The sequence below is a fragment of the Saccopteryx leptura genome, chromosome 2 (assembly GCF_036850995.1).
Source record: "Saccopteryx leptura isolate mSacLep1 chromosome 2, mSacLep1_pri_phased_curated, whole genome shotgun sequence".
NCBI classification, from domain to species: domain Eukaryota; kingdom Metazoa; phylum Chordata; class Mammalia; order Chiroptera; family Emballonuridae; genus Saccopteryx; species Saccopteryx leptura.
Window position 1 is genome coordinate 104,779,345 of NC_089504.1, and position 14,788 is coordinate 104,794,132.

General features: G+C 35.6%; 1 protein-coding gene across 1 annotated transcript in view; it reads right to left on the reverse strand.

The window, feature by feature from the left end:
- Positions 1-14,788, reverse strand: part of METTL25 (methyltransferase like 25) — a 115,102-nt gene that overhangs the window by 87,942 nt on the left and 12,372 nt on the right. The window contains exons 2-3 of the mRNA XM_066368465.1: positions 8,732-8,896; positions 8,157-8,263 (exon numbers count right to left, since the gene is read on the reverse strand). Coding sequence (XP_066224562.1) covers positions 8,157-8,263; positions 8,732-8,896 — 272 coding nt within the window. The remainder of the gene's footprint in view (positions 1-8,156; positions 8,264-8,731; positions 8,897-14,788) is intronic.

Consider the following 14,788-nt stretch of genomic DNA (forward strand, 5'->3'; position numbering starts at 1 on the left):
GATACCACATTTTTCGCTCCATAAGACGCACTCCCCCCCCCCCCCAAAGTGGAGGGGAAAATGTCCATGCATCTTATGGAGCAAAAAAATATGGTATTTCATTAAATATTTTAACACAACATTTGGTTCAGAGTATTTTTTTTCTTATTTTCCTCCTTAAAACCCTAGGTGTGTCTTATGGTAAGGTGTATCTTATGGAGTGAAAAATACGGTAAAATTATATTTAAGAAAATCTGAAGAATATACCAAAAGAACTAACATAACAAATGAATTTAGCAATGTGTCAGAATACAGGATTATTAGAAATTAATAATGAACCACCAGAATATACACAATATAGTAGCAAAGAACAGTTAGAAAATAAAATGTAAATCCAACTGAATTAAAATACTGTTAATAATAGAATATCTAGGAATAAAAGAAACAAAGGTTATTAAGATCTCTATACACTGAAAGATATACAACACTGCATAGAGAAAAATTAAAAGATTTAAATTAAAAGATATACCATATTCACAAAACATCAGACTCAATTTTAAGATGGCAATTCCCCCAAACTGACTTGTAGATTCAATGCAATACTAATAAAAATTCCAGCATATTAAATAAATTGCTAAACTGATATTATAATTTATATGAAAAGGCAAAGTTCCTAGAATAAGCAAAACAATTTTGAAAAAGAATAAGGTTGGAGGATTTATACAATTTGGGAATAAATTTAAAACTACAGTAATCAAACAGTGTAGTGTTAGTATAAAAACAGACATAAGTCAATGAAAAAACAGAGTTCAGAAATAGTCCCATACTTAAATAGACAATTGATTTTTTTTAAAAACTGCTAAGGTAATTCAATAAAGAAGACAGTGTTTTCAACAAACAGTGCTAATATATCATATAACTGGATGTCTAAATGAAAAAAATGAACTTGCTTGTCATATGCCAAATATAAAATTAATTAAAAGTGAGTCACAGATCTAAATGTAATAATAAAAATTATTAACTTCTGAAAGTAAATATAGGAAAATGGGAGGCATTGGGAGAAGCAAAGATTTCTTATGCAGGGTATAAAAAGCATGAACTACAAAAGAAATAATTAAAAAGTAGACTTCATTAAAAATTTAAATTTTTGCTACTCAAAATACATAGTTAAAAAGGAAAAGCACTACTGAATGCTGTATTTGCAAATCATTTATCTGACAGATGGTTCGTGTGCAGAATATATATAGAACTCTTATACCTGAATAATAATGCAAGCAATCAAGTAAAAATAGGCAAATTATTTGAAAACACACTTCACAAAATTTCATATAAATGTCTGATATTAAAAGATGCCCAGCATCACTAGTCATCAGGGAAATGCTAACTAAAATCATAATGAGATATGCACAAATGTGATATGGTATAGGCACTTTAAAAAACAATGGCAGTTTACCATAAAGTTAAAACATACACTTACTATATAATCTACAAATCCCACTCTGGGTTAATTATCCAAGAGAAATGATAACATGTTCACACAAAGTCTTGTGAATAATCCTAGCTGCCAACTAATGCTAATAACTCAAAGGGCCATGAACTGGTAAATGGAAAAACAAATGGTGGTATAACCATACTAGGGCACAGTCTCCAGCAAGAAAGAGGAACAAAGAGTCAATACACACAACAGAAACACTCAAAAGCTATGTTGTAAAGGAAAGAAGTCAAAAACAAAACATCATTTAAATGATGGTCTAAAAACTATAAACAAATCAGTAGTTCCCTGGGAATGGAGAAGAAAATAACTTGCAAACAGACATGAGGAAAAACTCGCTGTCATAAGAAATACTGTTGATCATCTTGGTGGTTATACAACTGCACGATTACCAAATTATCAAATGGAATACCTAGAATTGCAGAATACATTGATAAAAAACTAAAAATGATAAGAGAAATAAAAATTACCAAGATTATTATATTGCCATGCCTTTTCATAGAAAATAAGTGGAAAATCAGAAATATTATCATAAGAAATTATTACCTAATATTATTATACCTACCTTTAATTCCTAAAATCAGTTAAACCCTGTCATAATTGTGAGCCACTCAAGGAAACATTCCTATATTTGAAGTAATGCATATCATTAATTAAATCTTTAAAAATTTCAGGGGTCTTGTAACTCAAGTAATTCATAGCTAAGACTTCAATAAATAATGTCCTCTAAATAAGTAATTAGCTTACAAATAATTTCTGATACCCCCTTTTTATGTTAATCTCTGGGCTAGGTATTGTGGGGAACACAGAAGCATACTACAGTATGTCCGTAAAGTCATGGTGCACTTTTGACCGGTCACAGGAAAGCAACAAAAGATGACAGAAATGTGAAATCTGCACCAAATAAAAGGAAAGCCCTCCCAGTTTCTGTAGGATGATGTGGCAGCATGTGCGCATGCGCAGATGATGACATAACACTGTGTATACAGCGGAGCAGCCCACGGCCAGGCCAGTTAAGATGTGGATGGTATAAAGTAAAGTTCAGTGTGTTCTGTGGCTCGCTAAATTTGAATCCGTGACCAAAGTGCAACGTGAATATCGGCGCATTTATAACGAAGAGCCACCACATAGGAATAACATTACTCGGTGGGATAAGTAGTTGAAGGAAACCGGCAGTTTGGTGGAGAAACCCCGTTCTGGTAGGCCATCAGTCAGTGACGAGTCTGTAGAGGCTATACTGAATAGCTACCTAAGGAGCCCTAAAAAATCTGTGCATGTATGTGCTCGATAATTACATCTAAGCAAGACTACAGTTCATAAGGTGTTAAAGAAACGTCTCTGTTTTATGGGGTACAAATTGCGGCTCTTGCACTCTATCAAACCGGCGGATAGACCCACATGACGCGCGTTTGCTACAGATATGCTTCATAAGATCGACAATGATGCAAGATTTTTGCAGAAGATTGTGTTTAGCGATGAGGTGACCTTCATATCTGTGAGCATGTTCATGGCCATAACGTCCAAATATGGGCTGCTGAACATCCTCATGCCTACGTTGAGTACAAACATGACACCCCTAACGTGAACGTGTGGTGTGGCCTCATGCATGATAAGGTGATAGGCCCATTTTTTTTCCTGGAGCAGTCTGTGACGGCAAAGTACTATCTTGACATGTTGGAAGTGTATGCAGTGCCACAATTCCCAGAAGGTGTCACCTTTCAACAGGATGACACTCCTCCACACTACGCCACCATTGTTTGTGAGTTTCTGGATAGAACATTCCCCTGGCGGTGGATAGGCAGGGGTTCTAAGCCATGGCAACCATGATCCCTGGATCTGACGCCCTTAGACTTTTACTTTTGGGTTATGTGAAGCAACATGTGTACATTGAACGTATCAACGACATTAATCACTTAAAACAGAGAATCACAGGAGACGTCCTTACCCATGTGTGGCAAGAACTTCACTATCGTTTGGATGTGTGTAGGGCAACAAATGAGCCCACATCGAACTGCACTGAATAGGTATGAAACTGGGAGAGTTTTCCTTTTATTTGGTGCAGATTTCACATTTCTATCGTCTTTTGTTGCTTTCTTGTGACCGGTCAAAAGTGCACCATGACTTTACGGACACACTGTATACTGTATATCTTTATTTTAAGGAAGTACAATCTAACTGAAGTTACCATACATGTACTCATGAACATAAGAGCTATCCAGTAGAAACTCAATTCATTAATTCCCTCATATCTGAATCTCCAGAGAATGCAAAACTTTTCAATGCTTCTATAAAATATACTCACTGATGTTAATGACAAACCTAATGCTAGCAATCACTGGGTTGATGGCAACACCAGCACGTTTGTTCCCACCAATAGAGCTGTTTTGTGACTGAGAGATAATTGAGTTTGTTTCCACATATGTGTATGACATTTCCACTTGTGAATCAGTAAAATTCTGGCCATAAGTAACAGAACATCAAGTTCTGAACAATGAAGAAAATTCACTTCACTTAGGAAATCTGTCAGTAGAATGACTGAACAATTCAGAGGTTTGAAGACATTCGATTTTATTGTATATACATCTCTGTGTTCATTGGCCATATCACGTACAATAGCCAAGATATGGAAGCAACCCAAGTGCCAGTCAATAGACAAGTGGATCAAGAAGCTATGGTACATATATACAATAGAAAATTACTTGGCCATAAAAAAAGCATAAAGTCTGACCATTTGTGACAGCATGAATGGGCCTAGAGCATATTATACTATGAGGAATAAGTCAGAGAAAGAAAGATACCATGCACATATATGTGGGGTATAAAGTGCAAATTAAATTTTGGGGCCATCTTATTTGTAATTCCTCTGGTTGCATAATGGCTGTAGAAACTCTCAGAATGATGTCTTCACAATATATCTAAAAACCTTTTTAGTAATTAGTAACTTTTCCTAGAAATTTTGTCAGCCAACTTATATTTACATCTTATTGATCCAAGTTGATTTTTATCCCTTCCCAAATTGGCTTTTTAGCAACATATGTAGTGTTAGCAAAAGAATGAAAAACTCTGTGCAATTAAAAGTTATATAAGTTTAAAACTTTTTGCCTTCAAACCGTCTGGTCTGAACTGCAAAATTTCCACTATCCTGCTGTCCTACCCTTTACTGACAGTAGTCTTTTCCATCCTGGGTCATCTATAGGTTAGAAGACAGGAGTCTCTCCTCCAATACTTGGTGTAACTTATCTTCATCTGTCTCCTAATTCTGTTTGGGACACTTTCTCACAAAAACATTGCTACACATAGCGGTTACATTTCTTAACTGTATGGTATTATACTTCAAATAGAAGAGTTATATTGTTGACTGACCTGGAGATCTAATTACCATTCTAGGCTAATAATGACTTTCAAATGTAAAGCCTCAGTATGAAATTCTACCATGAACTTCATACTCATAAAACCAACAGTTTACCTAACATTTCCACCTGAATGTCTACTTACCACATCAAATTTAACATTACAAACTAAGCTCTTGATATTCTCTGTGAAACCTGCCCTCCCCAAATCTTCTCCATCACAGTTAATGACAGCTTCCAGGGTCTCACTAGGAGAGTCAAGTATTTCAGATTCTGGGTTTCCATCTATCATCATGAATCTGTATTAATTAAATTTACATTTTAAAAGTAAAAGTAGTACATATATAATACATTTTAAACTGAACTATGATGAGAATTAAATAGTACTATTAAGTGATTTAAGAGAAAGACCTTGTAAAAGTCTTTATTTTAGGTGATTTCATTCACTAGGAACAATCATCTTCACTTCAAAAAGTTCCTTTAAAGCAGATCTAATGATAGATTAAGCTCTTTCGAGATTTTTTTTTGTTCTTTAGAAGTAAAAGAAAACTGCTTTATTTTTATTATTATTATTATTATATACAGAGAGAGTCAGAGAGAGGGACAGATAGGGACAGACAGGAAGGGAGAGAGATGAGAAACATCATTTTTTCGTTGTGGCAACTTAGTTGTTCATTGATTGATTTCTCATATGTGCCTTGATGGGGGGCTACAGCAGACTGAGTGATCCCTTGCTCAAGCCAGCAACCTTGGGCTCAAGTGGGTGAGCCTTGCTCAAACCAGATGAGCCCACGCTAAAGCTGATGACCTCGGAGTTCCAACCTGGGAACTCTGCATCCCAGTCCTACGCTCTATTCACTGCACCACCACCTGGTCAGACAAACTGCTTTATTATTTTAATGTTACTGAAAGTATGTAATTTAGCATATAAATAACAGAATACATATAGTTGAAATGTAAAGTTACAAAGCACAATAAATGCCCCTCCTGGTAGTTTTTGTTAAGATACAGCAGATTCTATGACAGAGATTTAAGGAACAGTGATTAATTTGGGAGATAAAAGGGTAGGGGAGTAGAGAAGAGAAAAAGAGAAGGAGGGCAGCCCAATAAAAGGTACATTATTCAACAAGACCCTGCTTCAGGGCCACTTGGGTTGAGATGCGCTAGGAAACTCTGAGAGCTCTTGTAGAAGACAAACCTCAGAGTCATCCAACCGGAGCTGTTCGGGACTTGATTCATTTGCATATCAATCTGTAGCCCTCATTGGTTCAAGGCTGCTCACAGAGAGGGGTTAATTCCTAGAACTCGTAGGAGGCAGTGCCTCAGTTCAGCAGCCAGAGGAAACCCCCAGGGAAGAAATGCAGATGCTGCTGGACAGAGAGCAGGCAGGCACTGGACAGTACCTGCAATACCCATGTGCCTGCCAGCCCTCTGAGAAACTGGAATATTAGTATTTCCATTGCAGTCCTCATGTTTTCCTTCTATAACCCATCTCCTTGCTACCCCTACCAGAGGTAATAACTACTCTCAAATAGTTGTGATTTCATTTCTTCTTTAATACTTCTTCTTATACTTTTTAAATTAAGAACATACTATTATTTTGTTTTACAGCTTATAAAAAATGGTACCATAAAATATGCAGTCTTCTCTAAATTGCTTATTTTTTTCCCCATTCAATTTTATGGCTGTAATATTCACCTATGTGATCTGCACGGCAAAAGTTTCACTGGGTGTTGGGCAGATGAAATATATTACGCTCACTTTGTTAAAGATGGTGCTGCCAATGTGGAGGGCCATTGCCCAGGTGATGATATTGGTTGCCCTTCTTGCTTGGGATGGGTGTGATGATATTAATGTGTGCTGGGGACAGGCTCTAAGCAGGCAGGGTCCTTATAGGCTAAGGCTTAGTTTTAAGACTAAGCTTTTCCCCACACCCTTGACTGTTGCATGATGTGGGGTGGTGCAGTCTCATGAGGAATCCCATTATACCTCAGATAAGTGACTTTGTATCAGAGACTTCCTTGTTTGTATATTGGATTAAAGGTTTTGAATCCACACTATAAAGTAGGGCAGACCACAGAGAAAGGAGAGCAGAGTAAGGCCACATGGAAGAGAGGAGAGGCAGCCAAGATGGAGGAATGCTGAAGAAGCCAGTTTGTGCAGAGTTTGTGCAGAGAGAAGGAAGGAGATGGGGAACAGAGGTGAATAAGGCTGGTGAGGTAGAAACCTTTGATTGTAGGAAACTCGGATAAGTCGGTAGCTTTGTGAGCACTGAATGAGTGGGTTTTGGAGCCCAGTGTGTGTTTTTACTTGCCCACCGGGTGCAAGCTAGGATAAAGGTAATGGCCCACCAGTTCTTGCCTCCATTGTTTCATTACTGTCTGTCCGAATCTAATGCGAACCTGCATGGCCAGGCGGCTGTGATGGTGGCTGCGGCAACTGGCTTTACACTGGGTACTTGCACCTTCCGGTCCAGCTGAGTTTCTTCTGTGGGGAGCCCTGCACCAGTGCTGACAAGCACTGCTCAGGTATGACACACTGGAGGAAAGGCTGAGAACTATTGCCCTAGGTCTTGCCTCAGGCCCCTCCCCTAGAGTTCTCTGTTGTCTCAAGAGGCTCTGCACACCTAGCCCACAACGTGATCCTTTCCTAACCATCCTCAAACTCTCTGCAAGTCTGGAAGAACCCATGGAAAAGATTCTAACACCTCATAAAAATCGAAGGAAGGAAAATCCTCCATTGCCCCATAGATGTTCTCACAGGGATAAGAAAAATAACTTACTATTTTTATAAGCCAGGGGGAAAAAATAACTTACTATTTTTATAAGCCCAGGCAGTCTTTGATTTGATTTTAACATCTGTTTTCAGACATCACTACCTTACACAAAGACTGTTTTTCCACAACAGGAATGCATTGTAATTCTGACAGCTTGGAAGAATCCAAGTGTGTTACCGTAATGAGGGAGGGGCCCCGTACCACAGCGTGAGCCTGGGCTCGAACACCCAGTGCCAAGCAATTCTGCGCAATGTCATCATCACAATGCCACCCCAAACTGGAGTTACCACATAGCAAAGGGAATTATTCTTAACTTCTATCCATTCCGAAAAGAGGGAAATTGGTGGCAAAACATTCATAGCGATACCTTCTTTTTAGTATAGATTTGTTATAATTAGAGTGTATTTGGGTGAGAGCACATTTTTAAAGGCTCTGACATATCACGTCAGCTATTTAATGAAATTTTAAAGGCTAGATAGGGATGCTAGAAAAGGAAATTTGAATGATACAAAATATGGCAATAATTTTAACACCTGAAAATATACATAAACACTGTTACCTGCTTTATTCTATAGTAATCAGCCATACTGCTGATCAGCTCTGACATTGCCTGAACTTCATGAGATTTTTTCAAATTCATGAACTCCTGTGGCTTTACATTCTCATCTGCATGAAAATAAAACAAAATTAAAATACTACTATTAAAGAAACAGAAGTTAATAAGAACCATCCGTTGATATTAGTGTTTCTTGTAATTAAATATAATAATAATACAGAGCTTCCATTGCGGTGTCTGTATAATAGACATCTATTAGTTGAGCTGCTATGAATAAAATTTGAATTAAGAAAATAAGATTTACAGAATATTATCACAGTGTTCCCCGATACATAAAACAGCCATAAAGAAAAATACTAGTAACAACAATGTAGAAAAATATGGAGCTCCATAATGAAGTTGTTCTGTTTAATATGGTGCATGAGAGAACTCATTTGGCACAAGCCAGTCTATCTGGGCTCATGATAAAAAGTCTAACACTAAATTGAGAACACATTGTAAAGATATACATATATGAACAATATACTGCTTCTAAAGTGCCTAAAAATATATACGTGCACACACACAAATTCACCTACCAGTTTTCTGTTTTTGATTTCCTCGGAGTGCTACAAGCAACTGCTCAAAAGGCATACATATTCCCAAGTTCTGTATAGAATAATATTTCGCGGCCAGAGCAAAGGCTTCCACACTAACCAGCCTCTGGGAAGTTTCACAAAATATTTTGGGGAAATGAGTAATACCTGAAAAAAAAAAAAAAAAAAGAATCAGGAAATGTTAGTAATAATTAAATAATAGCTAATTGTGTAAGATTTAGAAAATAAGTGAAAAACATTGGCTCTTTACAACAAATTAGAATATTTTCATGTTAGTATGAATTTTGACAATATCTCTAATGGTTTGATTATATTTGTTATTTAAACAGTTGGCTATTTGTAGTCTTCAGTTATTTTTCCAACATAGTATACAATTAATATATTTAAACTCCAAATTAAAATGTAGCCTTATTTTGTTCCATAAGACAAGAAAAAAAAAGTTTAAAATCCTGCTAAACTGTAATATGGTCATGAAATTTATGAATGGTTCTGGCTGACCTACAAATGTGAATTTAAAGCAGGTCAGGCCCCACAACACCATTTTTCCCTGTCCACACAGCATGTGGAATAATGCCAATATCCCCAATGGTATAAATGTTTCTGTAAAACAGTTCCTATATCATTTGAACCATGTAGAAATGTGTATGTGTGTGTGTGTGTGTGTGTGTGTGTGTGTGTCTGTGTGTCTGTGTGTCTGTGTTCGGTGCACTGAATCTGAGTTCTAAAACTAATCAGAGGTGATCAGGTGAAAACGCTTCATTTTCTTCCCATGGTCAGTTTTAACCCAAGTATTCTATAAGTGTATCAAATAGTTTCCAAATGCTCACTTATTTAGAAGAGTCTGGTGAACTGCTGTACTCTCTACAGCACCCAATGCCCCATTCTGTGTGAGGATCATACAGCCTGCTGAACTCAGGTGTGGCCAACTCTTGCCAAGGAGAACTATATATGTCATTGTCAGACAGAAGATTCAAGACCCTTTTCCCAGAACTGTAATAGCTGAAGCATGTGTCAAGATGGAAATGGCATAAGTCTGAGTCCCTGAGGGACTACAACTAAGACATCACTATGTCAAACTTCAGTGGATATGCAGTGTTTGTAAAAAGTAAACTTTGCTTTTAGTCACTGGGATTTTAGGCTTATTACTGCAGCATAATCTTGCCTATTCTAATGAATAATGCACATAAGCACAACAATAGATTTACTTTCTATTTATTCAATGTTATTTTCCTATGGCCATTTTTAATACATATAAATTTATTAAAATTTATTTTAAAAGGTGAAAAAGCGGCTTTCCAATTTGTCTACAGTGGGTCAAAAAAACTCTCTGAATAGAGTAGTCCAATGAAATCCATTCATGGAAAATTATTTTTAATAATTTTAAAAAGCCACTCATCTAGTGGTTAAATGAAATATTAAAAAACTTCACTTTACAAAAGCTTGCGCAATCCTAGAAACAACTTTGGTACTACCAGAAAAAACAGATTACATGCTATGAAATCTATTCTATGATAGCTGATCCCCTATAGTTACTTATAAAATTATGAAAATCCTCTTAAACAGAATGAATAGTAATGGTCCTTAGCAAAAATTAAAAACAAGGAAATTGATGAAGGTTTGCAGAATTCTAAATAAAAGCTATATGAGTAAGATAGTATATATTTTTTAAAGCTAATATTTACTAAGTTGCTAGTAGTAATATTTACTAATTTAATTAATAAGAAAACAATTGGCAGAGATAAAGACATTCCATTTCTGAATCAACTAAATAAAAATTTAAATGGTAAAACTACTATGTTGCTTTCTTTAAAATATATTTTGTATATGACATAAAGTTCTTTGGACATTTTACAGACTGAATTTACTAATGCAGCCAAAAGTAATAAAATCCACATCAAAATATTTAGGCATGATACAGAGGGGAAAACTCAGTCAACTATTAAGTGAGACTCTCAGGTTTAAGGCAGTCTCAACATCCCCAAGTTCCAGGGCAGCAATTTCTTAGAGTGTGATAGAATAAGAGTATTAAATCTCAAAATGCAGAGGGACTATTAGAGTAGTCAGTTATTGGACAATGTTGCCAACAGAAAGAAATGTGAAGTTTCTGTTGGAAGAGTGACGGTTCAAATCAACTTAACTATCCTACTCAAAATACTTGAAAAAATTCCCAATTCAAGCTTAATTAAATGTTGTTAATTTGCTTTTAATTATAGGCCTCCCAGTAATTTCAGAATTTGGAGATCTAAATTACAAAGATATTATCTTTTTAATAATGTTTACTTTTATAAAAAGAGTGTTGTTATTCAGTTTATTCATTTATGTAACTTAGAGCTGCAACAATTTATTCAGAAATATCTAGAATTCTGTGAAAAAAATCTTTTTTGAATTATGGAAGTATATGTAGCTTTGGTACTTTCTTTTTCTCAAGTAACCCAGCCCATCACATCACATCTACTGAGAGACAGAGAGAAAGAGAGAGAGAGAGAGAGAGATGTCAATGATCACGTCCATACTTGCATCTCTGACACAGTATGGGAGCAAAGCTATGTGGAATGGTATAGCCCTCATAATGCTTCCCTAGGTACTTGTATAATGAGTGGGTTTGGCAACTAGCAAAACAAAATCCACAGTGCTACTGAAATTAATTTAGTTAATTTTCATTAGTTAGATGTTTTTACACAGGGAAAGCTTTGTTTTTAAATTTGGTGCCCATTGCACCTGCATGTTATATGGCTTGATTACTTTGCCAACATCTCCCTCTACTGGAAGTACCTGTTCTGCGTCATTACATGCTTTGTCTATTTACTCTTAGTTTCTGTACGCCCTATTATCACTATTCCACAGAGGTTTCTTTTAAGATGGTCATTGGGCATAAGGAAGTAAGGGGAGCAAACAGACAGGGGGGGATGTTATTTACTACAATATGAGATCAGGAACTCTCTAAGTACTTTTTTTTTTAACAGTGGATATCTATGTACAAGGAAAGATAGAAAAGTTATATATACACACTGGATTGTAAAAATGTCAAGGTAAAAAAAAAGGAATACCAATGTTTCGAAACTAAAAATAGACACAATTAATGAACATATATTTATGTTTAATAAATAAAAAAAATTCAAAATTACATGTTATCCTACTTGAATGTTATCTGCCACTTTAAGGAAGTCGGAGTACTGTTATGTTAGGATTGACAAAAACTCGCCACTATTATTGCTCTATTGCTCATTTATTGCACATATATACCATGTGTCAGGCACCATGCCAAACAGCTTGCATTAAATGAAATAGTCTATGAGCTAGTTACATAGCGCTCTTATCCCCATCTATAGGGGAAGAAGTAGAAAGTTAAAGAGGCTGCAATTTATCCTGTTCACACAGATACTAAATGGCAAGGTATGTGACCCATGGCAGTGCTGGAGCGTGCGCTAAATTCCCACATTCAAGTACCATGCCAAAATAGTAAGTTCAGCAGACGGCAGATGAAATCAGGCAAGACAGCAGTTAAGAAAAGCGCCAGGCAGATCTGACTGGCAGAATCAGGTCTAGCAAGAACGGCCTCTGGCAGAGATCAATAAGTGTAATATCTTAAGCTAATTCATACTCATTTTGTTTACCTTCTTAATTCTTTCAACTTTCTTCACTCCCCACAACATTGCCCTCTCTTACAGAAACGAGCTTAAGGTTTCAAGAAATTTAAAGAGTAATTTCTACATTTAAAACAACTGATAAGCCTCTAAAAAGGAAATAAATGTTTTTATGATAAGGTTTCATTGTGGTATCTATTTCTAGAAAGAAAACAATTGTACTGCTTCATGCTCAGCTGAGAAACAATAACACTCAGCAGGAAATGCATGAAGGATGAATGAATGAAAACAAGCCCACGATACACTTACTACTGCAGCATCACCAGCCACACTGGGAGAATCAAATTCTGACTGTTGTTGGCAGTGACCACTGAGGCCATTAAGAGGACTTCACTAGCAGTGCTGAGCCTGTTAGGACAGCATAAAACCCAAGCTCAGACCTAATGTTTATAATGGCAAGGGGGAAAAAAGAGTGATTTAGAAAATTTAGAATGTGATACAATATAAAATGCAATTATGTATTAATTCTGAGATTAAACTTTGTTACAGTGGTTAGGGCAAAAGTCACTATTGCTACTGTAACACAGTACGCCCTAAAGACCTGAAGAAGAGTTTCAAGTTTGTATTACTATAATGTTTTAATTCCTTATGATCAAAAGTATCTATTTTCAGAAAATAACCGAAACCAGAAGATAGCATATGGCTAGAAATGCAACAATTTCAAATTCAATTTAGAATCAGAAGAATAAAATAAGTAAATATTATCAAAAAATAATTTTAATTTAATAAATTAATGTGACTGTTAGCAAAATAAACAAACAAAATAAATTTCAGACTGTAAAACTTCAAAAAAGGATACATTAAAAATGAATCTATTTCTGGGAAGTAAGTGCTCTGAAATCAATCTCTTGTTCATAGCAACAGACATCTTCCTTTCCTACTTCAACTGTCATTTCTCAACACTACTGTGAATCTAGTCCCCACGGTGCCTCAACAATGCCAGTATCTTAGTAACTAACACTGCCATTGATCTCTGACTGAGAAGGCCAGTATTTCTTTCCTGTACAATGACGTGGGGCCTAGACTTCCACGTTTTCAAGAATAAAGAGACTTTTCAGTAGTTTTTATTATTGTGGCAACACTCCAAAAAGACTTTTTGTCCCAGGTAAAGTGTAATTGTAAGTATAAGTAAATTACTAACAAGAAATTTTGAGCGAGTAAAATTAAGTCACAACTCTCCCTTAAAATTGTACTTTTTCCCATTATGCAGTTCAGTAACTTGAATTTAATTTCTTCTGTTATTCTTATGCTAAACTCCATTACTTAGATTTCAACCTTAATACAAAATACATGTGTCTATTCTACTGTCTCATAACTAAATTCAGTTATAATCATTTTCCAAGTAAAAGAAACATACAAATTTATATTAAATACACATTTTTCCCTCCATATAGTTACTACTATACCTCCAGCAGATCTTGTTCTTTACTTGCTTAATTTTCGTAATGTATATAATTCATAAAAGTCAAATCAATTTTATTCCTTAGGGGCCATCATTCAAGGTGGCTGCCGTATAGAGAATAAACATATAAAATGTAAGCCTAAACTGTAAGCTTAAATTTGCCATTTTGATTTAAATAATAAAATTAAAAGAAAGAATTAAGTTTCAGAAATTGATAATTGGTGCTGATTCCCTTCACAAAGAGTGGGGTTATTTCAGAATTTAAGATTAGTTAAATGTTTGAAAATATTTAAATATACCATAATAAGGAACAAAAAGTTTTGTGAAGAAAATAAAGAATGAGCAGAGGTATTGGTCTAAATGAAGATAAAGTCAAAGAGCTCTGTGATGCTAACAATGCTTCATCCTCTTATCCTGAGGTGTAAACACCTGTGAGTCACCTAAAGCACAGATGCTCTAATGTATCTAAAACACAATGCATTATTTCCCCAAATAGCTCCTCTGCTGATTTTTCTATTTTTGCTATTCTTCAGGACATTCCCACAGTCAAAATCTTAGAATTATTTTTGATTCCTCCATTTCTTTGAGCCTTATATAAATACCAGTCACTTGTTCCAGGAATACTTGTTCCAGGAACATCAGTCGTCTTTAAGATACTGACAATGATACTGACCTGTGTCCTGATGGAAGGATGAGTCCGAATAATTTAACAGACCAGTCCCCACAAACTGCCTACAGTATTTTTTATAACCTTAATTTTAGATATTTATAAGTTTATAAATACTCTGCTCTGTGCTCCTTACTCTTACTCTTTGCTTACACAGTTATACTCACCAAAAAGGTCCACATACTCTACTCAGCCATATTAAATTCAACAACGTTAAATGAGAGCCTACTATGTGGCACTTATTACAGACTAGATCCTAGACTGGGAGAATCAAAGGCAACAAATCATTATAATACAATATGCTAAGTGCTCTAATAAAGATAAGA